The following is a 25,604-nucleotide window of genomic DNA, read 5'->3' on the forward strand; positions in this document are numbered from 1 at the left end:
ATAAAGTCCTGAGGATCTCTGGAGAGACCCTGAGCGTCCTCAGTTGTCGTGGGTGGTACAGGCGCTGCCTAGCCTTTTTGGTCTGGACCTGAATGTGGGCAGACCATGTCAGGTCTGAGGAGATGTGGACACCGAATACTTGAAGGACTGCACCCTCTCCACTGGAGCTCCATTGATAATAATGGGCTTGTAGTCTCTGTGCTGACTCCTTCTGCTCCTTCTGAAGCCCACCACCAGCTCCTTGGTCTTGCCAACGTTCAGCTGGAGATGGTTGTCCTGGCACCATGATGCCAGATTCTTCATTTCATCCATGTAGGCCGCCTCATCGTTGTTGGAGATGGCACCCAACACCACTGTGTCGTCAGCAAACTTCACAATGGTGTTGGAGCCGTGAGTGGCCACACAGTCTGAAGTGTAGAGGGAGTAGAGCAGTGGCGAAAGGATACATCCCTGTGGTGCCCCTGTGTTGATGGTGATGCTGTTAGAGACGCATCTACCCACCCTCACCACCTGAGTTCTGCCAGTGAGAAGATCATTTGTAACCTTCACTAAAGCTGTTTCTGTGCTGTGATGAACTCTGAAACCTGACTGAAACTCTTCAAATAAGCCATTCCTCTGCAGATGATCTGTTAATTGTTTTTCCAACTACTCTTTCAAGAATTTTTGAGATAAAAGCAAAGTTGGAGATTAGCCTATAATTAACTAAGACAGCTGGGTCAAGTCATGGCTTTTAAAGTAACGGTTTAATAACTGTAAGCTTGAAGGCCTGTGGTACATAGCTGATTAATAGAGATAGGTTGTTCATATTTAAGACTGAAATATTAATTAATGGTAGGACTTCTTTGTGAGTCCAGCATTACTCACAAGTATTAATGATTGTAGTGAGGCCTACTGTAACTTACAGGTAACCTGCATTACACAGTATTTACACTTGAAACAGCACTTACGCTAAAATATTTGTGTAAACATAAAAACTTTTGATTTTATAGCCTAAAACAGCCTAAATAAAATGAGTAACAGGAGTGCCACTGTCTCCATGTTAATACATTTAACCCACTACTTCAGTGCAACACCGAGAGTGGTATTTTTCCTGAAATGAAGAAGTCATTTATGTTAACAATAAGGAGCATTTTGATGAATATATCAGATATTTCAGGAGCATGTTAATGTTCAGTGTAAATACGGCCTAAATGTGAAAACTTCTTTCAGCCATGTCAAGAAACACCTCTGTATAAGCTCGTCATCATCTTCAGTGCTGCAATCAGCAGTCTACGTGTTGGAACATATTTTCTTTTTTGAAGTTTCACTGATGTATTTAGATTTGTTCTTATAGACACAAACAAGGAAAGTGACTTTGAAATCAGTGCTTACAAAGCATTGTGCAGTTTTACAACAGTACTTACACTGCCTGGTAAGGGGAACTGCTTTAACCTCCTAGGACCTGGCGTCCACATATGTGGACATCACATTTTGGGTTATTTAGACCAAAATACTCAATTTTGCTCTACATGGGCCTGATATCCACTTACGAGGACATTATACTGCTGCTGTTCTATCAAAACTTTAAACGAATATCCTCATATGTGGCTCCTTTTTTTCATAAAAACAAAAATAAGGTAAAAAAAAAAAAATCTGGTAATTCTTTGTTTTTACATTCATCGGGCCCCAATATGCCCAAATATCAAAGAGAAATTAAAAATGCATGCTGTGGAAGAGTTCAGGTCTTAGGAGGTTAAGGACAAAAGCAAAGTAAAAAAAAAAAGTCTTGGGGAGCACATTAATATAATTAAAATATTAATTAGAAACATGTATTAACAAAATTAAATAAAGAGTAAGAACTTCACTAGAAGAAGAAACTGCCTACAGTGTTTTGTTTACTGACTGCACTGTTTCAGGCCAAAAAGACCATCAGCAACAACTTATTGTCTCAGCATAAATGAGGCTAAATGTGCAGTTTGTGGCACTGTAACACTATTCACTGTGCCGGCCCAGCTGAGAGACAAACTCCCTAAGCTGTCATGACAACACAAAGCATGGACAATGGCGTGCTCTGTCCACGTTAGCTGCATGGTGACGATGATGACTAAATTATGGTGAGAGAAAAAACAGCTGAGGGTTGTGCTGAATGTGATCGGCAAATAAACTATCAGAGCAGTTTTTTGAGGAAAAAAAACCCTTTCATAATAAATTATATTTCTGATTTGACTTTTCAGTTCTGTCTGCTTTCTGTTCATGCTTTAAGGAGGTTCAACTGTTAACTGGACTGATTGCAATTCTGAGTAAACGAGTTCAATTTGACTTGCAGCAACAATAGCAGCTGTGTGCTCTGGATGTATGGCAAAGACGTCTCTCACTCTACTTCTATCCTTCATTTAGAAATGTTTTCTTGTCCTCTAAGTGTTAAAGCTCTATGAACAGTTAAACCTTGACAGAAAGTCTAATCTTTTCAGTCTTTTGCAGCATCGCACTATCAGCGAATCCCTGAGCTCCTGCAGTGATATATTATTAAAATGACTGTAAAGAGCAACCTGCTCATACAGTCATATCTTAAGTTAGTTAGATGCACATTAAGCCAGTCTACACTTTGGTTGCATTTTGGCACCTCTCGATTTTTGTTGCGCAGCCCGGTTGACCAAGCCACATCACTACGTGGCATCACTACATTTAAATGTGCCAATAACTTGACTGAACTCAGGCCCATAGCAGCTAAGAACCATTCTAGGAGCTTGTTTCTGGAAATCTGCAAGATGAGATCAATTTCTCAGTAGTGAATTTTGGTATATTTTTTTAACTCGTCAAAAGAAACATCAAATCCAAAGCAGTATGCTACAGCCAACCTCAACTCAGTGAAACAAAAATCATGTTTGAAAAATGTTACCATGTGGAGAAAGCATTTATTCAGTAACATTATTTCTGAAGACTGCACAAATTTAAATTGAGCAGTTCAGTAATAAGTGAGGGCTTATATGTACTCTTTTATGTACTCTGGCAGAAACATTACCTGTTTTTTAAAAGGGATTCGTGTTTGATCACAGCTTGGGACCAGACTGAAGTGACTATGTGGAAATTTGCTGCACAAAAAAGACAATATCATATTCAAACCATACTCCAAAAATATGTATTTTTTTCTTTTATTAATGTGATATTTCATTTTGTAAAAAAAGAAAAATGAAAAAGAAAATACAATAAAAACATAAAATTGAGTGTTGCATGAATTTCAGGGAAAATGTTTTTAATGAAATCTTTATTTATACTGAATTATAATTTGGTTACAGTTTCTTAAAAGGACCGTTTGGAGAAAGGGAACTGACTACTATATAAATTTACTTCAAATTCAGTTGAGTTTTATTTATGTGGCATCAAATTACAACAGCGGTTGCCTCAAGGTACTATATATTGTAAGGTAGAAACCTACAATAATATAAATACAATCTTAAAATCTTTCTTTGAAAGGTTAGTGGCCAATTAGGGGTTGCAGAGGGGCTGCTAAAGGACAAGAAGTGGGGTATACTGTTCACAGGTCACCAGTGTGTCAAAGGGCCAACAGACATAGAGTCTGTCTCAATGTAAATTTCTTTAAAAAAAAATAATTATACACTTTTCTATAATTAACTACAATTTTTGACAGAAAGAGAAAAAACAACTGTGACTGACTATGTTTAAAACATCTAGGTACTGCACTACCTGTTACTAATGTAACACAAGTCTGTACCACAGGAGGAAATGCTGGTGGAGCTAAAACAACTGCATATTTACGTGAAAACATTTCTGCACAGCCACAGGTAAAATTCGCTCCTCTGGCTTTGACAGTTAAACTGTGCGGAGGAGAATTACAAAAGTATCTTTAAACAAATTGAATTATGGTACAAACTCTCGTGACATCAGAAATGTACCAACCATGTCTTGTTTCAGATTTTGTAAACAGTGACAAAAAGTAGTTTACAACTGACCTCAGATTCAGTAAAAATACCAGTGAGTTCATGAAAAATACTGAAGTTTTTGCCAGTGGCTAATACTGTTCATTCAAATATAGAAAATCTTTTAACAGTTAATAGACAGAGAGCAGGTTCATTCGGTGAGTCAGTAAACATAAGCGTGTTCAAGAGTTTGGGGTGTTTTAAAAACAAACAAGTAAACAAAAAAACAAACAAAAAAAAAACTATCTGCTGATCCCATCAGATGAAGCTCAGTCTCAGGGTCTGTGTCCACAGGATCCACACATTCCTTTCACTGCAGCCATTCCAGCCCTGCCGTACATTGAGTTGTTTTAGACAATTCAGGGGCATTTGGTGTAACACTTCTCATAACGGAACAAAACTGTAACTAACTACTTAATATATAAAATGTTAATTTTATATATAGTTGTATGTCCTTTGAATTATCTCAGATATTTTAGAAACAAGTTTTTGCTAAACTTTTTAATTGAATGTTTGTTTGGGTTTAAAATTGGGGAGACAAGGTCTTTATCCACTCAGCCCCACTCTTGGACACTGTAGGAGAGAGCGCTTGTCAATAATCTATCATAACGTCGCATCGTACTTCCCCTCTCAAGTGTCGAGTGCTGGAAAGCAGGGTGAACCCTTGTGTGCAAAATCATAGCTATGGATTGGTACAATGGCAATGCTGATTATTGACCTCAGTAGTTTGTCCCCACAGCAGAGTAGGTGGCAGAGGTGGATGCTTCCCTGCGGGTGGTATTAAATGGCGACAGCTCAAGCTCGGTGGTGGTGCACTCATTGTCAATGTTGCTAGTAGCAGTGGTGGGGGAGTGGGGCGGGCCACATTCGTCGCAGCAGCAGCAACAGCAGTCCAAGAAGGCTCTGGCGAATGGCTGGCACAGACAAAACAGCAAAACGGGCGTCACAGCCGATTTGCAAAAGAGCATCATCTGGCTGACAAGGTGCAAAATGTCCAGGGCTCTCCTGGGAATGGTGGCCGCCATATACACATTAATGATGTTGCAGATGTTCTCTGGAATGATGCAGAACCCATAGAGGATGGCCAAAGCTACCACGGCACAGTTCATCTGGCTTTCCAGCTGAAGCTGCTTCTTGCCCCCACGGACACAGGCCCACTCGGCGTTGCGGATCTTGCGGGCAGTCGCTAGTGAGCTACAGATGGTGAACAGCGTTGGCAGGCAGAAAAAGCAGCCAAAGTACCACCAGAGGCGTGCACTGTTGTAGGTAAGCCCCAAGACATAGAGTGTGTCTGGGAGGTCTGTTGAGATGCGAACTACACAACGTTCACATGGTGTCACATCAGGTGGCTCGTCGTCCTCAGTGACCAGCTGTCTGATCAGCAGCTCAGGCAGTGCCAGCAGCAAAGCACCCACCCAGATGACCGCCAGCTTTGCAGTGGTAGATGCCCAGTTCTCGATCATCTCATAGTAGATCTGCACGTTGGTGGCTGCCCGGAAACGATCAATGCACAGAGCACACAGTGTGAAGGTTGTGATCCCAAGAGAAACCACCTGGGAGAAAGGCTAGAATCAGGTTAAAAGTTAAAAGTACAATTTCATAACTGTAACAATTATGTGAAGTAAAGTAAAAATAAAAAGTACAACCGAGTTAGACCAGAATTTGTCTTTAACAATGTTAGCATTAAATTCAAATAAATCTAACCCCCCCCCCCAAAACATGGTAATATATCAGAAATGTATATTAAAAAATTGTATATATATTTTTTGTATGCATAAATTGTGTGTATTTTTTATGTATAGATGGACAGTTTGCATCATTTTCACATTTGTACTAAATACAATATTCCATAGTCACATTTTTTAGTTACACTCAAATTAGATAATTAGTTTTGAAACAGTTTGAGCTAACCAAACGTTTTATGAGTTCTTGGTGCTAATAAAGGCTTCAAACACTTCTTTTTATACTCCAATGTTTTCAGCTTTTACACAGGAAGCCTGGGTACAGAACCTGAACACAGAACTGTCAGCAGAGTTTTGGGAAAAAGCAATTTATACATTTATTTGACCACTTTGCATTGTGGGCGTGTATCAAGGGGAAGAGGCAGGAGGGATAATCAGAAACTGTGTTTCTTATCTGTTGGCTGGTGCCAGTGGTATCCCAAATTGCTCATTTTTAACTTGTAACAAATGTGACACAAGAGCAGTCAATCATTAGTCTGCGCCTCTCCCCCATGATATACGCCCACGATGAAAAATCAGGGTCAAAAGTCTCATATTGAAAAAAAAATTAGATATAATCAATTTAGACTTTAAAAAAAGTCTTCAGAAAAAAAATAATTTTATGTTGGGCTGTTCCAAATTGGATAAATCAATTAAAGATCTAAAATCAGATTCGGCAGAGTTTTTAGGTGTGTCATAAAGACCTGACACACCCACTATTGCAATACCAGTGATGTTTTTATTTACAGTGTTCACTTTGATCAGACTGTTCACTTTTCAGCTTTTCAGTTATCTAGCTTTTGGCAGGACCTCCTGATAAAGGGACAGCCTGATTGGCTGACCAGCTCCAGCTGCCCTGCCAGCCTCTCTGGCGCCACCCCTCCTCTGCAGTGGAGCCGCATACCACACCTCACCACATTAGGTGACAATGTGGCGAGGTGATAACGTCAATAAACTCATGTAGGTCACTGCCTCAGACAAAAAGCTTCCACTGCTAAGAAGCTTAAACACAATAAATAAGACCTTTTGTCTCCAGATGTCACATTCAAACCCTTTCAGTTGTCACAAGCTGCAGACATGATAACTTGCTATGGCAATTTATGTAAGCAACAATTGAACAACAAATGTCAGTGTCTCAAAGGCAAGGATATGATGTTTTTTGTAATAGATTCAGTGGAAGTGGTGATATTCAGATAAAAAAATAAATAAATTAAAATTAAATTCATACATTTGTGAGAATAAATGCTTTTAAAAGTGAGTCAGTCCCTGAAGAGTCATGGTATAAAGGTCCAACTTTAAAGCAGAAATATTTTTTTACAAAAACCAGTTTGACTCAAAGGAATTTCTTTTACTCTGTATCATGGGTACATTTCATTTATTACCCATCTGGATAGTGGTTTTAGGGGTATCCAGAAACAGGCAGCTGTAGCTGATGAGTGTCAGCTAAACCTCATCTCTTTTATGTACAGCCTATTGTCCCTAACCTTTCTTATGAATTCATTAATATGTAGGGAAACAGACGAAATGATGAAAATGTTCTGATTGCCCCGGGGTTTTGGACCTGGGGTTTTCTGTTATAGTCTTTGAATTTTTGTCATTATTTAATGTTCTGTTGGCTCTCAATTTGATCCATGTTGTTTGTTTTGGTTTGCCACAATATGAAGCATCGTAGACCACGGGTCATGGTTCGATCCCTAGTTCTTTCAGTCCTCATGCTAAACTATCCTTGTAGAATATGTAGCAAAAAAGTGCTCCTCTGAATGGATGGATAAAGCATATTGTAGCGCTTTGTTTGCTCAAGTAGAGTAGCAAAGTGTAGCCTATTTACCGTTTAGTTCTTTGTGTCAGTTTCTGGTTATTTCCATGTGTACCCTGCCTATTTGTTGTTTTGTATACTTTATATCTTTTTAAGCCTGGATTATACTCTGTTGCAGACACAGGGACCTCGTACCCCAACAACCGAGTAGATATTACTGTTAAGCAGGTTTTAAGCCTGGATTATACTCATTTGTTGGAGACCTGATGTTCACACAGTTAATGCATTGGACAACTCATGAGGTCACAAAAAGAGGCAGGCATGCAGACCCCCACACTAACTGTCTGATGACAAAATTTACGTCACAGGATCACAGAAAGTATAGAATCCTCCATCATGAACCGCTATGTCAAGTCTCTGTGTTTGAGTCTGTCATCTGTTTAGTCACTTTCTATTTTTACTTTAGTAGTCTTTTGTCATCTGTGCTTTGTCTTCTAGTTTTAGCAGTGGTTCTCCACCTGCCCCCTACTTGCCTCAGTCATTGTCTCTTATATTTATTGTCTCAGTCTCTCTTTGTCCTTTGTCCCACTTATGTTTTCCATAGCATTTCCCAATTTAGTAATTATTCCTTCTGACTCCTGGGTCTTGGCTTTTACTTTGAACCGTCTATCGCACATTCATTAAAAAGGCTCACTTTGGTAACCTTCATCTCTTGCTTACTGCATTTGGGTCTGCAAAACTACAACCAGCTTCCAGGCAGCAAATGATAGTCTTGTGTACTTGGTACTGAGTTTTACTTCTCCTGTCTCGTTGATATTAATTTGTTCCATTCTGTGTTCCTTGCTGTCCCAGTCTCATCTGCATTTATTCTTGTGACTTCTCATCTTCCTCTGTGAAGTTCTCCTGTTCTCCTCCATGTAAGTTAAGCCTTGTTGCCCATGTAGTTGTGTTTTCCTATTTTATTGTGGTAACCATTGCTCTCTGTGGCTCATGTTGTTTGCTTCCTCTGCCTTGTTACGTCTATAGCTTCCACCTGTGTGTCCAACCTGTTGCCTCTCCTCTTGATATCCAGTGTGTACTTATTATCTCTGTCTTCTGCTGCCCTTTGTCATTGTCCTGCCATAGTTGTGTGCTCCTTGCTACATGTTCCCACGATTATGTACCCATAGTTTTCCCTAGAATGTGTATTCCTGGCTCCACTTGATTTGGTATTTTGTCTTTGGATGAAACTCCAGCACTAAAGCTGTTCTTGAGTTCATGTGTGGCCTCCATAACATGCAGAGACTAGATGTGGCACATATGTAGAGTAATTTTTTAACATGATGTTATATTCGATTGAGCATGTTGAGTTTGACCAGAAATGTCCTTTTATTTCTCCTGAAATTATGCAGTGGGTTAAGATGAAACTCTACACACACAGTGTGGGTTTCCAAGAAGAGGAACATTTCATGTCAACTGTCATATATACGATGTTTAGTACATTTTTAACATGTCATTATTACATTCCTTTAAGTTTTTCAATTTGAGCAGAGTTGACCTTTAATTTTGAAATAAAACTTAGCACAGATGTAGAGTAGATGAGCCTGAGGAGAAATGTGTTGAAAGTTTTCATGTCAACTATGAAGAGCGACTTTTGATTAATGTTTTGAACACGTGTTGAAGTTGAGAATAATGTTCTTTTAACATGTCAGGAATTATGCACCTATGCAGAGAGGGAACTCTGTACAGATATATTGTGGATGCAGGTCACATTTAAGATTTCAAGAAATCATGAATGAAAAAGCTCATTACCAGCAAAATTGAAAAGAAGATAAAATGAAACTTGGGGATTGGGGGGAAAAGGTCCTGGACCTGGTCCTGGAAAAAAAACCAACTGATATATGGACTGACTCACTTTTGAAGCCAGTCTCAGGTAGTCATTAGAGGATTTATTGTGTATGAAGGAGGAGAACGAAGGAGAGCGCTTTGTGTAGATGCGCAAAACAATTTAGAGGTTCACTTGACTGCGATGGTCTCACCTGTAAGATGAACTCGGCTACAATTATATCTGCTGCACCATGAGGGACTACCAAACCACCACACCCCCACTACCCCACCACCCTGCCTCTCACCTCCAGATAGGGGATAATCCTGCATGAGAACTCTCCCAGCAGCCATTTCTTGGTGAGCTCATGAAACACCACAAGCGGCAAGCAGAAGAAGATGATGACGAAATCCCAGAGTGCGAGGCTGGCCAGCAACGAGTTGGAGATGCTCCTCATGTAGTAGTTGTGACACACAATACACATGATCGACACGTTCCCGATGATGCCCACTGTAAAGATGAGGGCGGCGGTTATCAGTACAGCATAGGCCCCGTACGACTCCGCGGTTACCGGGTAGAATGGATTCTTTACCTGCTTGCGTCTGGTTCGCGTGTTCACTGGAACGAGCCGCGTGGTGTCGGGAAAGTCCGGGAGAGAGTACTCGTCCTCATAGTCACTTGTATTGATTCTCAAGGGGGGGTCGGCTTCTAGCTCCTGCGCCATGGCCACAGGTAGCGGTTCGCTGTGCGTCGCCCTGCCGGATACGGCAACCCGCCTTTGCCTTCGTGTGCGTCCACTCATCCTGCGCGTGCAGTTGGGTCCATGCTGGGTTTGTTTAGACACTTCATTGCTCGGCTCATCTGTATCATTTTCTTTCGTGCCTAAAACTAGAACTTCTGGTAAAAATGACCGAGTTCCACTTTGGGCACCACCTTCAGGCAGAGAGCGCCTGGTGATCTTTTTCTCTAGCAGCTCAGACGACGAGGAGTTGAGAGGAACCAGCCATGAGGCTTCTGCACTCGTACTGCGTGTCCCCCCACGGTCCTCCTCGCTGACTGTGCGCCATCTCCGGCTGTGCACATTCCTTTCAGCGGTGGCGGATTTATTATAAGGACTAAACGTCGTCTTTGTTTTGTCCCAGTGAAGCTGACAAACGACGGCTTCGCTGCACAGCCACAAACACAGGAGACTCAGGGCTGCACACATCCTCATGGCTTTGGCTAAACCGCAAAATGAAACAGTGTGATCGATTGCTCCATCTCTGGGTTTTGATAGTTTTTAAACTCAAATCTGCCGCCAAACCTTTCAACTTTCTTTCATTTTTGTGTACACAGAGCTTCCTCGAAGTCTTTGGCCGTTTAAGAGTGCTGCACCTTTCAAGTTCGGGTGCGTCCCAGTGCGTCTCCAGTCCGGAGGCATCACCGGTGAGAAAAAAAAAATCTGATCGGAAAAGTTTTCAAACTGGCCTGAAAACTGAACTAAATAAGTAAATCCTCAGCGTCAGGAATTGGGTGTTGGGATGGAGAATCCCTGAGTAGGTCCACAGTACGTTTCTGCACGCGTGGCAGGTCCGGAGCGCCCGGAGACCGGAGTGGAGCACCGACGAATGCGAGTAGAGACACGACCAAGCTCGATGTGACAGAGTAAGAAGAGGAGGAGGAGGGAGGGGGACTAGGGCCGGGGGTGGTGGTTGTTATCGTCTGTTAAACCTGCTATTAAATCCCATCGGATACTACATTAAACCGTCCAATATTCTAAACGTGCTTTACGGTACCGATGTGTATCGTCAGAAAAATGATGTTTATGGTTGCTCCAGAATTTGGAAACATGTTTATTTGATTTATATTTTTGTACTTAAGAGATCATGTGAAAGGTTTTCAGGCACAAAAGGGGGAGCATATGAAAAACAACAATAACAAATATACGTTGAAACTTCCTTTAAAAGAAATGTGTTGTTGTTGTTTTACTCTTGTGTGCCATCAGATGGGAAATTTGGGTATTAGTGCACTAGTACTGACCTGTACTATTCAAACTTAAACAGGATTTAAAGGTGCACCTGATGCAGACATGAATTGAGCCTAGTGTAAAGGAGAGTGGGTTAAAATTCCTACGGTGGTTCCTCGGGATGTCTGGGGCCCGGATCTCCTCCATGCCTGCTTCATGTCCTGGGGGCAGGGCTATGGCTCCACACACCTACTATTAGACACTTAGGTGGAGAAACCTTATAAATACCAGCGCACAGGTATACAAACAGGTACTCACAGACACATCTTGGTTGGCTGCTGCCTCTAAACATATCGTGCGTTGCGGGTCTCATGTGCTGCTCAGTAAGATTCAGTATTTATTATTTACTGTTATTTATGCTTAAGTTGGTTGTTACTGTGGTTTCCCTACTGTGTTTTCGTTTTGCTTGTTTATTTTTTTTTAGCAGGTGGTGAAGCAGATTTTCAGTCTTTTCTCTCTCTATCCCTCTTCTCCATTTTCTTTCCCTCTCTTTCTGTTAACTCTCTTCCCAAATTTTCTTTTCTTCTTATTTCTCTTTCCCGCCCCCCATTCTGATTGTAATAACTTAAAATAAAAAATAAAGATTAAAAACTAGGACAATCAAGTGGACCAGTATAGCAATAGGTCCACTTGGAAAAGTAAATCTGTTTGGCATTTTTCTTGGGCTTTAAACAAGAATTCGGATTGCTACAGTGCAGGACAGGAGAGGCAAAAAAACAACAACAAAAAACAACAAAAACCCCCCAAACCTCCACAACAGTGTAAGAGACTGATAAAGGAACTGTTTTCTGTATAACTTTAAGTTATTACTGCTGAAAGGGCGTCTACCCTACAGTAATAGGGTATCCTTAGAGTTTCTGTTAAATAAACAAGGCCACAGTGGCATGGCATGTTTTGTTGTTAATTTGAAGTGGTATTTACCTCATTTTAAGACCTGCTAAGGACCATATTATTTTTGATTATGTCTTGATAGATTAAACCTTGCAAATGAAAGAGAGTGTACTTTCTTTTTTTAAAACCACAATTGCAAGTATTAAGGGCATTCATACTTAATGCTTAATTGGGGGACTAGATCACATCATGAATATACTCAGTAGACCAGCAGATGGTGCTGCAAACCCACAGATAAGTACTGAAAGGTGTTTAGAGGATCTGCGTTCATAAAATGGAGAGTGAGACTGCATCCATAAAGAGCAAATATTGCTGCTCAGCGTTTTAGGACACTAGAATGTGATGCCATACATCATTCCAAAGATAAATTAAAAGCTTAACCTGCAAATACATTTCATGTTAGAATTTGTTAAAATGTCAACAATGAATATAGACTTAACAGTCAGTTGCTGCTTGGAAACCTTTTCATGGCATGGATTTACTTCAGATTTATGTGCTGTGGTTCTCTCTCTCTCTGAATGTATGTATGTAGAGAGATAAAGCATTTTGACTGACAAATGACAATTTTTGGGGGGTGAATAACAGGTAGATTTAAGAAGTATACAGTAAACCATGCCAATACATGGATACTAGGTATGTCATTTATTTCCTGTTTGTATGATATAAATAACATGAGCAAAGTGTTGTCTTTGTCCTGCGTGCTGTGCAGAGCAATTAGCAAAAAATAATTATCTCCTGAACAAAGATCTTGTAAAAAACGATTTTGCTAACAGAATTCTCAGATTTGGAAGGATGCATTCAGAGCAATTGTGGAGTTAAAGTTGCCACAAGATATAATAAGTATACAGGGAGGAATATTAATGTGGTAACCATGATCTCATAACATTAGACATTCTAGCTTCAAGCATTTGGTAAAAGTGGGAAACGGACTCTGAGTTCAGGTCGTGGAGTGATGTCATGGAATTCAGGATAAGAATCTTCAGGAAAGACTGAGGCCAAATTTGAACAGTCTTTAGCCCTGCATGAAAAATCTAAGCCCCTTTTTTCAGTTAAAATATGTAAGAGTACTCTGGACCTCAGTGTGGGGCAAAGGTTCATCTTCAAATCGGGCAATACTAAGCACATACCCAAGATAACAACGGAATGGCTTCAGGGTGGCTCAGATTTGGACAGACTCAGAACCCGATTAAAAATCTCTGGCGAGATCTGAAAATCTATCCAACCTTATGGGAGAAACTGGCCAGAAATAGATGTGCCAAGCTTAAAGCTTCATAGTTAAAAAGACTTGAGACTTGTAATTGCTGCCAAAAGTACTTAAACTATTGAGCAAAGGCTGTGAAGACTCACGTAATAAATGTGCAAGAATTTCAAGCAAACCTTTTTCATGCTGTCATCATTGTGTATAAAATGTTGAGCTGGAAAATGAATTTACTCCATTTCTGAAATAAGGGTGTAAAAATTACAAAATGTGGAACAAGTGAAATGCTGTGAATACTTACTGGATACACTGTAATAAAAAAATAACATTTTCACCTTTTATTTTGAAAAGTCATCAAATGTTTACACAGGCGGCACAGGAAATGGCAAGAAAATGTAGTTGGTATTTTATTCAGTTTTGAACTTTATTTACACAATAAATAGAAATGTAAAGAAATAAAACAACAACAGACAGAATCAGAATCCTCTGATCAGAATTTTATCTGAATCTTTCCCACAGGTGGTGCAGATGGTGTCAGATCATTCAGATGAGGGTTTCACAACAGTCGTGTGACAGACCTGATAGCAGGTCTTAGTCTGTCCATCATCGTCCTCTGCTTGATATGCCATCAAACATAAGTCGAGCCATGGGTGCTGACCTGAGGACGAACAGGCAGACATGACAAAGCATCCGGCAACACAAACCTGCAGCTGACATTAAACCTGCTGCTGCTTCTGGTTTTGCAAAGCTGCAGGAAGTTTTTTTTGTATATTGTTATATATAGCTATATATATTGTTTTGTTTCCCCAAATCTCTACCACAGAGCTGTAAAGTTAGACATATTAAAAAGCCAAATTGATGCCTTTGAAGCTTTCAGTATGTCATGTCTGATTCTATGTTTTGGTCCAGTTCATTACACAATTTAGATCTAAAGTTATTATGTTTCCGTTACTAAAACTGAAGAATCATTCTAATGATTTGACCATGCACACTGTATGAAAGATGGACATGAGTCAAGTCACATTTTTATGAGTGTTTTCCAATTTCCATCTTTCTGTTTTGAAACTGGACTTCAAAAAAGCATGAAAGAAGCAACTGATATGAAAAACACAGAGAAGTTTTTTTTTCTGAAGTCACAGATCCAGGTAGCTGAGAGGCACTGGAGATGTCTATACAGCCAGACTTTTTTTTAATATGACCAGAGGAGCTGGGACCTATTGGCCTTTAAAAAAAACACATGCAGGTTTAAGGTTTAAGGCACACATCGTCAACTTTTCTGACCAAGAAGCTATGTCAATCTTTTATGTACCGTGTATGGGTTTGACAGACATACCCACGTTGCCACCTGGTGGACAGAGAGAGTCCATGATTTGGCAGATGCTGTTCTGAGCTTCCTGATTGGCTGAAGCATCCTCTGCAGACACACTGAAGAATGACTCCTGGTGAAAAAAGAAAGAGTAAAACTCACAACTAGCATTTATTTATCACATCTACAAAGCCCACAGACATTATGAACAAAAGTTACTTTCAGTTATCCTCTTATTTATATCTTGCTGTAAGAAGCAAACTAATGTTTCTACTTTACCCACATTCTTGGTTAGACAAGAGCTTTTAAAAATTCAGAATTTGATTTGTTGACATCCAAAACACCAAAATATATCAATTTTGGACCTGACTTTTTTAGGGCAAAAAACTCAAACAGCGCAAAATTTGACAAGACAACAGTGAAATATATAATAAATCCAGATGTTCTCCCTTTGTCTAATCCCATCTGACACCAAACAACAGGAGTGTGAAACTCACAGTGTGTCTCCACAGGAAAACATCCAGCATGTCGGTGGCATCCTGCAGCTCCAGTTTCATTAGCAGGATGAACTGCAGCGGCTGAATGCCGAGAGCTGCAGACCAAATAAGCAGAAACACCGCGTGATTTATTTCAGAAGCTCAAACTGACCGGGATAGAGATCAGCCAGGAATTTTTACAACTCAGTGAGGAAACTTAAGTGGGAAAAAGACACAAACACAGGAATAGTGAGTTTTGTTTTGTTTTTTTGTTGTTTTTTTTTTTTTTGGGGGGGGGGTTGTTGTTAATGTAATATAATAACTTTTGAATCTGTTCTTGATGCATTCGAGGTCAACACCTAATTAAAGTTATGATATCCTAAAGAACAGGGCTGCACCCTAATGTCAATTTTTAAAAATTATTATTGAGACCAAAAATGCATAAGAAATTTCCCTAAGATGCCATTTTTAAATGTCTTGTTTTGTCTAACCAACACTCTAAACACAAAGATACTCAAATGCCATGACAGTAAAGAGAAAAAATGTGCCAATGTCCACAGAGGAAAAAGTGCAGCCTGAGAAGTCTTAGCTGACATTTGATAAATGAGGAGTTTGTTTTGCCACAATAATCACATTAATGTCTCCACATTATTCACTTGGGCTTCGTTCTTTGTTGCGCTGCTTGGAACTTGGAAGTTGAAATATGATTTTGGCTTCAGTTATGAAAAAGTTGTAAAAAAAACACAAGATAGTCGGGAGAAAAAATGATGACGTTTTCATATTCATTTTTACTACAAAGCCCGATTCCGTCTTACATTTTAAAATAAAGCCCTCCCCACAAACACCAAACCCACAGGTCCCTACGAACATGAAGCATTGGCAATTTTGTGTTATCTGTTTGTTTTAATTGCTTTCAGCTCTTCTCCACCGCCAGTATTTACTCCGACAGTCTGATGATTCAAACCAATCTCTGTCTCACCTTCAGCGATAATTTTCTCATCTATCATCTCAACTCCTTCAACACTCGGCTCCCTCACTGCAGCCTCGGAGCACCGCTTACAACTGGAACACACACACACACACACACACTACAATGAGGGTGCCATGGATTTGACATGTTCAAGAACTAACACAACTGTTTGACTCAGAATTTGAAGGTCAAAAAACATTTTTATATAAAAGCTTCTGAACTGCCAATGTGTTTAAGGACAGTAACCTGTTCTTATGAATAAGAAAAATGATAAGGCAACAACAGCAGACACACAAAACCAAGCATACTGTCTCACTGTGGAAATTCATCTGGTGGTGACATAAGTGATCCAACAGTCTGTCCCTCTGTGGATTAATAAATGCATCATCTGTTCTGTATTTTTGTTATGAATGAGTTACTCCAAAGAATTCTCTTAAAATATGTAATTATATAAAAATAAAGAAATAAAAATGACAGGAAATAACAGCCTATGACAGTCTCTCAATATCCATCATTTAAGTGGGCAGGGTCAAGAAAATTCGAACACACCCTTTAAAATGACTACGCTCGCTTGTATTTGAGTCATTATAAAGGGTGTGTTAAAATTTATTTATTTGTTATTTGTCTTCGTTACAATCTTTAAATTGCATGTGTGTATAACCATTTAATATATAATTTTGAAAAACATTTAAAGTATAAATAATAATCAGTGGTTGCCAATATTGATAGAATCGTAATGCCTGATCAAGCTCCTGCTTAGCTCCACCTGCCCTCTATCAGTGTGTGAGATTTATCTCTGACCCGTAGTATCTCTTCCTGCCTCTGAACAGAAAAGGTGCAGATAGGTCGAGCAGAGACAGGTGACCTCCTGATGACCTTACGGGGATGATGTTCTGGTAGCTGGCCATGAGCTGGCACATTTCCTCCAGTGTTGAACCTGTAAGATACCAAGATATCGGAGTTTTTGTGGATTTGATGATGGAAGGATTCTTAGACAACAGTCTTGATATTTCTTTTGATATGTTTTCAGCTTTTATGCTTTCTAATAATTGCTGATTGTTACCCATGAGCAAGATGACATCCTTGGTTTTGCCCTCAAACATAAGCTGAGTGAGCAGGTAAACAGTTAGAGCTCGGTTTGAGGGACCTGGGGCGTGTCTTGGAAGGCTGACCTGTCCAGAGAGCGCCCATGGTGGGGGAGTGCAGGGTCCACAGTCCTTTGATGCCTCAGAGAAGATACTTTCCAACAGCTCATCATTTGGGACATCCTGCCTGAGATCATCATCATTTTAAACTTATATATCAACACCATCTGAGATCAAATCAAGATCTACTAATGCTGTCAGCGATAATCTTGTTAAAATGATGAATGAATGCCATAGCTGCATTAACGCGGAAAATCTCCGATAACGAGTTACCGCGGATCGCCCCGTGCGTGGGGCTGGATGGCGTCAAAGCGTTAGCGTGGTTAGCTCGTTAACGCGTTAGCGCCATCCAGCGGGGCGATCCGCGGTAACTCGTTAATGGAGATTTTCCGCGTTAATGCAGTTATGGCATTAACGTCATTTTAACGAGATTAACACTGACAGCACTAAAATCTACACATTACCACATGAAGCTACAGGAATACAGCGCATGTGCCTACATTGATTTACACTTGCTGCAGTAAAGCTTGAGCGCCTCATGCAGTCTGTGGGGTTCATAGGCCTTCAGCTGGGCCCTGACATGGTGAACTCGACCCGGGCCACTCCGCTTAACTTCAGATAGTGTCACCTTCTGCATGTCATGGCCACAGCTTCTCTCTGAACACAAAAACCAACCCACAGAGGAAAAATGTTCATCATTAAACACTTGGTAGTAAATAGTAAATAGAATGGATAACAATTATTAAAATGGTAAATAAATATAAAACCACATTAGAAATTATATACAGATGTCATTTTTTAAAATAAATTAAGGATTTACTCATAATGATCATATGCACTGAGTCATTCTTTGAGGGTTTTTATTTTGACAGGATTGGTCCTAATTTACTGCTTTATATTCATTATAATACATTACCTGCACTTCCAAATCCAACCAATTAGCAATTACCAATGCAGTGCTGAATTTCATACCTGTACTGCAATCCACTGTTTCACCATCTACAACACAGAACAAATCGAAGCATCAAAGACGGAACGAAACACAAGAAGGCAAATAAATAAGCATTAAGTTGGACAGGCTTAAATTTAGCACACAACAGCAAGCTCGCTATCCTAAATTAAACATCTCCTTGGTACTGAACAACAGTTTGTAAAGCAATATCTGAAGAAGTACATAGAAGTAAATTCAACACTACATTTTTAGTTATAAATTTCTTTAGCTGTTCAGTACAGATAAAAGGTAAACACTATACAAGCATTACACAAACAGAAGCTTTCAAAGGACAAAAGTAAATTAATTTGGGTTTTAAAACTAAACTTCTTTCACTTCTTTGGCCCTAACCGTACTTTATTAAAAAAAACAAAAAAACAACTATACCACTGTTTTTATGTCATGAATTCAATTATTATTCCTATTTTCCTGTAATGTTTAGGTCTGTTAAGGTAAAACATGAAGTTCAAATACAGCATAATATTTGTTTTTCGCAATCATAATAAAAAAAACAAAACTATGATATCTTCCATCTTTTTTAACAAAGGTATAAACGAAATTGTGGATTTGGAATTTACAGTTTTTGGAATGTTATACACATAATATTACTGCATGAGCAATGATGTAAGTGTCCTGTAAAATCAGGCTTGTTTGAAATCTATTTAAGTTTAATCAGTAGGAGCAGCAGTGACCATAGTTAGTATGGAAGTGCGAAATCTAGAGCTCATTCGTACCAAGAGACTCTGGTGGAGTTTTCCAGACCTCCAAGAGATCTGAGTCGTTGAGTTCAGAGAGTGCTTCTTCATCATTTTCTTGGAAAGCTTCAATAACTCTATAGACAGAAATAAAAAGAAAAAAAAATGTATTTAGTGATGCAATCAAAAACAAAGATGACAAAAAAATACTATACGCTTAGCAAATAAAACCAGGAACATGAATCAAATACTACAATAAAATTATAGTTTACAGACAAAAACAAGAGCATCCATACTACAGGGTTGATTCTTAACCAAGATTAAGCCTTGGTGGCGATAATACTCCATTATGGACAGCTGTGTACACCATGGAGTAGGTTTCCCTAAAACATTTTTTTCAATATAGTGTGGAGTTCCTGGCCTTATTTTGTTGTCTTTTATAGCATATAACCAAAAACCGAATAAAACCATGAATCAATATATGGACATTACCTATGGAAAGATCGATGCTGGTGTGTTACTTTTGTTTGTTTTTTGGGGGGGTTTTTTAGACACAGCTAAGCCTTTTGCAATTTAGCACCATCTATGAAAACTGAAATTTCATAGGTAGAAATAGCAGAAATTAGGTTCATTTTTGCAAAGCAAAAACTAAAAAAGCGTCTGGCCACACTGTAAACAACGATATACTTGTGCGCAATGCGTCTGTGCGAAAACAGACAGGTTTTACGACGGGAAACTGCACTTTAAGCCCACTTAATGTTTTTGGGACTGGAATTTCAGAATTTTTCACATAAAGTTAAAAAGAGCCAAAGTTTGTGTCTTGACTACCTGTTTTGTAACCTGATCACTTTTATGAAGTTATTTTTGTCCTTTTGAGGACCTTAAAACTTAAATTCAACAAAATACCATTTATCACAAAAAAAGTGTCTAAAGTAGATCTTACTTACTCAACTGGTATAGTTACTAGTAAAACAGTGTGGGAGCACAGTAGTGTGCTACTGATAAACGCATTTTTCTTTATATTGTCCAGTGGTGCTGTGACAAAAGGACACCATTCACACAGACTTGTAATGCATGTAAATGTTTGTTTACAAAAGCTTTACAATTTCAGTTCATACAGCTTGCAAGCTGCCTCTTCCTGCTTCGTACCCCACAATGCTCTCACGCCAGGTCCCGGCAAACTACCCAAACAATCACAATAAGATGATGGAGGTCAGCTGTTTTGGTCAGTCATCACCTGACACCACACCCTGAACCCACTGCTCCACCCCTCTGCTGCAACCGAGAAAACAAACCACATTTTTCTCTCATCTCTCACCGTACCTCTTCAGCTCCTGCACGTCGGGGCTGTTATCAGGGAGAATCCGGATCCCTTTGCCATACGACGTCCCTCCGTGCAGATGAAAAGCCAGGTGATCTACCTCTAATTGGCTGCTGGTAAGACCAGGCACTTTACTGAATCCTGGAATTGCTCGCAGATTGTAGATCCTCAGGAAGACTCCAGGCTGATGGGACACACGCCCCAAAACAACAACAACAACAAAAAAAATTCAGCAAAGACAAAACTTTTTATGATTGAAATGCTATAAAAACAAAAAAAAACAAACAAAACAAAACATGTTTTCAACTAGTAACCTGCAAGAGAGCTGAAGACCTCAGCACAAAAATGTCAAGTCAATTGTGAAGTTTGTTGTAAATGTATTGTGGCTTCAGTGTTTCACAAAAACATTTAGCAAGACAAAAGACAAACAACAGATTATGTAACTATTTTCAGTCTGAGCAACAACAAACATTCTCCCACTCTCTCACTGGTGCCATGCAAGTCACCATCTGTAACAACTCAGGGTTCGGTGTGAGTTCAGTGACGCCGACATGTGGAACATTAATCACAGGAAGAAAACAGTTATAGAGAACCTCGTCTAACTCTGAGAGCTGTCGTCCCAGCAGCGTAACAACACCTGGATGCTTTATGTTGTTTTTTGAAAAACTTCAACATCCTTCAAAACTTTAATACAGTGTACACAAGGAATGTTAATAATATGAATACAAAGTGCACACATGTCAGTGTTTATATAGTCGAATCCTGCACACATCCCAAATGTAATAATCCGGGTCAGATGGTAGATTCAAACTGAGGACCTTACTGCCTTGAGGCATCAGTGCTAACCACAGCACGACCATAATGCCCTATCCTGAAATTCTTCCACATTTTTTTCCAGATTGGTGAATCTGTGGCCATTTTTACTTCTGAGAAGCACTTCTCTGCCCTTCTAAGACGCTGTTGTTTATATCCAAACATGTTTATTGACCTGTTGTCAATTAAGCTACTTAGCTGCAAAATGTTCCTCCAGCTATATTTTTTTAATACCAGTTACTTATCAGCAGATGGCAATGTTGCACCAAACCTACAGTCAGTGGTGGTGACAGTGATTCAGAGGCTGGTCATTGGATTTGGGGGGTTTGTCATTTTGTTTTTTTGTTTTTTCCCCCCTCTCAGCTGTGATGAGCCTGTAGCCAAAAGCAATCTGTCTCCACCTTTATGATCAAAAAACACTTCAGTAATCAAGTGTCTGAGCGACTCACTGCCGCTTTGAGAGCTAGACACATACATATGGCCAAAGGCTAATCAAAGTCCTGAATCCTTGACACCAACACTAAAGATCTGGTTATGGCTTGGGCCCAGTTGTTCATAGACAGGAGAGTGTGACAACTAATCACTACAAAGTTCCTCATTAAGCTCTGATTAAGAATTTAAGAATTGTAATGGGAATGGCTTCTTCTGGGATGACAATGCAAAGCATTGCAATGTGCAGGATAAAGCACCAGCTACCGCAGGCACTGTAGCCACAAAGCTATGAAGATAATGTAAACCTAATTCATTACACTGTAAATAAAAATTCAGTAACAATTAATTAATACTAATGACAAATAAGCAAAAATTCCCCTAAGACCTATGATGTAAACAAACAGGAAGCAAAAGCAAGAAACATTTAGGAAGACAAGTTTAGAAAAACAAAAAACAAGATGATAAAAGTATGAAAGATATGAAAGCCATAGACTACAAAAATGAATGGCTAAACAGACAATTATGACAATGGGTGGGAGTAGGAAACTTGTACTTAAGGTTAGAGTTCCTGTAGTGGAGCCTTGGTTCGATTTTCAATCTTGGCCTTTCATTCAATCTTTCTGCCTTTCATTCTCCGTCACTCTCTCCCCCCACCTTCCTGTCGCCCTTCTCCATTGTCCAAGCAAATGAAAACTTAAAAAATTTAATAAATAATTAACAAATAAGTAAATGAATAGCAACAATGTAACAATATGATTTCCTGCATAGTTCAGTAACCTCATTTTGCACCTCACAGTTATAAGCCTAAAAACACTGGCCACCAGTGCTACCTCTCAACCTCCCTGTAGATGCACCTGTTGGTATCAATTAGAAAAACCTAGGTGACATCTTACTCAAATTATTGTGTTCACAAGATTTTCAGAAAACCTAAGGTCACTGAGATTTTTAGTAGATGCACCTATGATACTTATTTGAAAATCCTAGGTGACCTCCTTCTTGTGTTATCACATTCACAAGGTTTTCAAAAATGAAAACTATGAAGCCACTCCCCTAGTTTTGGGGTCAGCTCCCCGAGTGCTCCCATTACCACGGGAACCACCGTTGCCGTGGTCCCTGTGGTAAAGCTTTATGCATGGTGAGACGATTTCTTGTTTTGATGTCAGTGGCTTTTATCTTTGACTAGGTTAATCTCATGACAGTGGGGCCGAGCTGTTGAATCCCCAGATCTTGTTCTTCCCATTAAGCTGACTCCTCAGGAGTTGACTTATTCTCTGCATGTATTTGGTGGTTGCAGCTTTCCTAGTGGCTTCTTCATGGTTCCCATTTGCCTGAGGGATTCCAAGATACTTGTAGCTATCCTCAGTATCTGCAATATTGCCTTTGCACAATTCCCTCACTTCTGACTACCTTCCCTCTCTTTATTACCATCCAGCTACACTTCTCCAGTCCAAGTGACATTCTGATTAAGTGTGCAGTTGGCTTGAAGTTGGCCTCTACTGTTGTTCTCCACATCCCCAATTAATTTCTTGTACAGCCCTAAGCATTCCAGGATCCACGTGTGAGGCATTGAGTCATAAGCCTTTTTGTAATCAATCTAGGCAGTGCAAAGACTGGTCAGTATGGTCTTACAGTTTCAATTGACTGCTCTGTCTACCAGTATCTGGTGTGTCTAACAATTCCTTTCTGGGCCCCTCATGTACTGAATCATGTGCCTGTTCATTTCAGCCACTATGATGCCAGGACTGGCTGGATGGGTTGGTTTCTTCTGGGGATCAGAACTGTCTGGCTTTCAGTTAGCCATTCCGGGTGCATCTCGTCCATTAGCTGGTTCATTTGTGCTGCCAGGCATTCATCAAGTGCAGTTAGCTTATTTAACCAATAGATGTCTTTACCAACTGTCACTGCTGTCTTCCTCTGTGTCATGTGGGAAACTCTAAGCTCCTGCATTCATGCACAACAAACAAAAATGATACCACAGCACACCATGTGCCAGCAACCTTGAGCAAAGAAGTCAGATAGATGTAAAGAAACCTTTTTTCAATAACTCTCCCTCTACCATATATCAATCTCCTTTCATCACATGGCAACGTACAATGCCTACGTGCCATTTTAATTTCACCTACTGATTAAAAGAGGTCAAAAAATATATCTTAACCTTTGCAGTAACCATTATTACCTAAATTTACTTCAACCACTCTACAAGGTCAGGAGCACTTCCTAAGAGCATAGGAAAACACTATGTTTAAATAAAAACTACTATTAAGATCATATAACTCCCACTGGGGGAGGAGGCAACCAGTGAGACCAAATACAGAGTATTTTTGCTTGCAGAGTCTCAGTTTTGTTTGGTCTCCAAAGACCTGAATATTTAGCAGAGTGAGATAGAAGAAAACAAACCTAAGTACTCGGAAGATGGCAGTGTTTTCTTATTGCTACATGACAGTTTAAAAGAATTTACCACAGTTAGTGTTTGAAAAAAGGTGTAGCAAGAAACGAGAGGGTGACTAAAGCTGGAAGAGTGGGGGAAATCACCATAGGACAGACGGAAGGACAAATAACGGCAGTGTCATGCAGTGTCGACTCAGATGTGGCCCACTCGAGCTTGTTGTTTGTATGCACACATTAAATCCTGTGCAGAAGCCCAGAGACCCCAGGTATGATTATAATGAGCAGCTGAGAAAAACAGCACTATGTTTAGATAAGAACCTAACTCATCTGGTCAGAAGACTAAGGTCGCAGTGCGTACAAAAGGTGCTGAAGCTATTCTCTCATGTCAACAAATGCATGCTTTCATTTACATTTATCATTTTTCAGTAAACCATTTTGTGCATTCTTTGGAGGATAACTAATCTCAGAAGGATAATTTGGCATGTAGACATGATATAAGAAAAGCTTTTTTCAGCTATTCCTTTATACACAAGGGGTCACCGCAGGGGAAAAGAAGCTCCTCACCTTCTGGATGTGAGCATTTGCTTTTGTTTCATACGACTGAAACTTTGATATGCCACCTGACCAGACCATTAACTTTACCCCTCATCCTTATTGTTTTTGTTGTAGCCTGGTCCTTCGTGGACACTGAACGTCCTGAGTTTTACGTCAAATAATGTGGCTTTGGCTGATTGCGCACCTCTCGATTTTGTAACCTGGTGCATTGTGCTGAAGACAAAAGTGCAAGATCATGTTGGTTTTTACCACCATTTTAATGATATTCCAGTACAGAAGCTTATAGATATACAGAGAGAGAACTTGAGACTTTTTTGGAAAAAAAACTGTGAAAAAAAAAAAAAAACACTTGGCAAAGTCTTTGCTTCCGATTTTGGCTTCTGTTCCTGTCATATTTACTTTCCTTACGTCAATAGGAATGAAGGCGCTATTAACAGTGCCTTAAGTTAAAGATCCTACAATAATGTGAAAAGAACAGAAAATGAAAGAGAAAGAGAAAACCTCAACAACAACCATACAACTCTGTATGAGTAAGCACTTGGTGACAGTGGGAAGTAAAAAGAATCACCTGGCCGAACCAGGATCAGGGAGGGACAGCCATCTGCCTCCGTCTCCTCCCCCTCACTGGGGTTGAGGGAAGCAAGACAAGGACAAGAAACAAACTGTAGAGAAAGAGGCGTGATGGTTAGAGGCATGACTATCCATTTATTTACCTCTTAAGGTAAGATATTATCAGACCATGTCAAATTTCACGATTTCATGCTTCTTTATCTTAGGTTTTACACAACTCCCCAGAGTATTAGGATAATGCTGCATTCCCATTCAAATGGTAAATCGGAAAACCTGTACTTCGTATCCGACTTCTCAGATGACATGCCTCCACAAGTCAGATATCATTTGGAGAAGCCGGCCAACACTGACTTTGCATACACATGAACATTAGTAAAACTGTGGGAGTCTGTGCTTATAATGTTGTGTATTTTTGGCCGGCTTGAGCACACAGAGCACCAGTGATGGGAATAACGGTGTTACAAGTAACTTTTTTCAGTAACGAGTAATCTAACTAATTACTATTCCTATCGTTGCAACGGCGTTACAGTTACTAACAAGGAAACGCGGTCCGTTACTATTTTTCAACAAACAGACGGTTGAAGCTGTGTTCAGCTTACCGCATCTTATATCAGTAGCACGGAAGTAGCTGTCTATGTAAGTAATCTGGA

The 25,604-nt window shown here is 39.7% G+C and overlaps 2 protein-coding genes across 6 annotated transcripts in view; both read right to left on the bottom strand.

Moving 5' to 3' along the window:
- Positions 1-3,322: 3,322 nt before the first annotated feature.
- On the bottom strand, positions 3,323-10,832 carry LOC134631095 (prosaposin receptor GPR37-like). 2 transcript variants are annotated; one of them, XM_063479073.1, is made up of 2 exons: positions 9,506-10,832; positions 3,323-5,482 (listed from the first exon to the last, which is right to left on the bottom strand). In XM_063479073.1, exons 1-2 carry the CDS (start codon positions 10,409-10,411, stop codon positions 4,637-4,639), a joined length of 1,752 nt encoding a protein of 583 aa, XP_063335143.1. In that variant the 5' UTR covers positions 10,412-10,832; the 3' UTR covers positions 3,323-4,636. The 2 variants fall into 2 exon arrangements, with proteins under 2 accessions (XP_063335143.1, XP_063335144.1); XM_063479074.1 differs by having other exon boundaries at positions 3,323-5,470; positions 9,506-10,831.
- Positions 10,833-13,665: 2,833 nt separating this feature from the next.
- Positions 13,666-25,604, bottom strand: part of pot1 (protection of telomeres 1 homolog) — a 51,484-nt gene continuing 39,545 nt past the window's right edge. For 2 of the 4 annotated variants that reach the window (XM_063479070.1, XM_063479069.1), the window contains exons 11-20: positions 20,199-20,380; positions 18,915-19,012; positions 18,162-18,188; positions 17,690-17,846; positions 17,108-17,316; positions 16,846-16,981; positions 16,054-16,136; positions 15,096-15,190; positions 14,602-14,731; positions 13,666-13,950 (exon numbers count right to left, since the gene is read on the bottom strand). In XM_063479070.1, coding sequence (XP_063335140.1) covers positions 13,832-13,950; positions 14,602-14,731; positions 15,096-15,190; positions 16,054-16,136; positions 16,846-16,981; positions 17,108-17,316; positions 17,690-17,846; positions 18,162-18,188; positions 18,915-19,012; positions 20,199-20,380 — 1,236 coding nt within the window. In that variant the 3' untranslated portion in view covers positions 13,666-13,831. Of the gene's footprint in view, positions 13,951-13,976; positions 14,515-14,601; positions 14,732-15,095; positions 15,191-16,053; positions 16,137-16,845; positions 16,982-17,107; positions 17,317-17,689; positions 17,847-18,161; positions 18,189-18,914; positions 19,013-20,198; positions 20,381-25,604 lie in introns of those variants that run through there. The other 2 variants (XM_063479071.1, XM_063479072.2) reach the window with 2 other exon arrangements.

This window comes from Pelmatolapia mariae, linkage group LG7 (genome assembly GCF_036321145.2).
Source record: "Pelmatolapia mariae isolate MD_Pm_ZW linkage group LG7, Pm_UMD_F_2, whole genome shotgun sequence".
Classification (NCBI taxonomy): domain Eukaryota; kingdom Metazoa; phylum Chordata; class Actinopteri; order Cichliformes; family Cichlidae; genus Pelmatolapia; species Pelmatolapia mariae.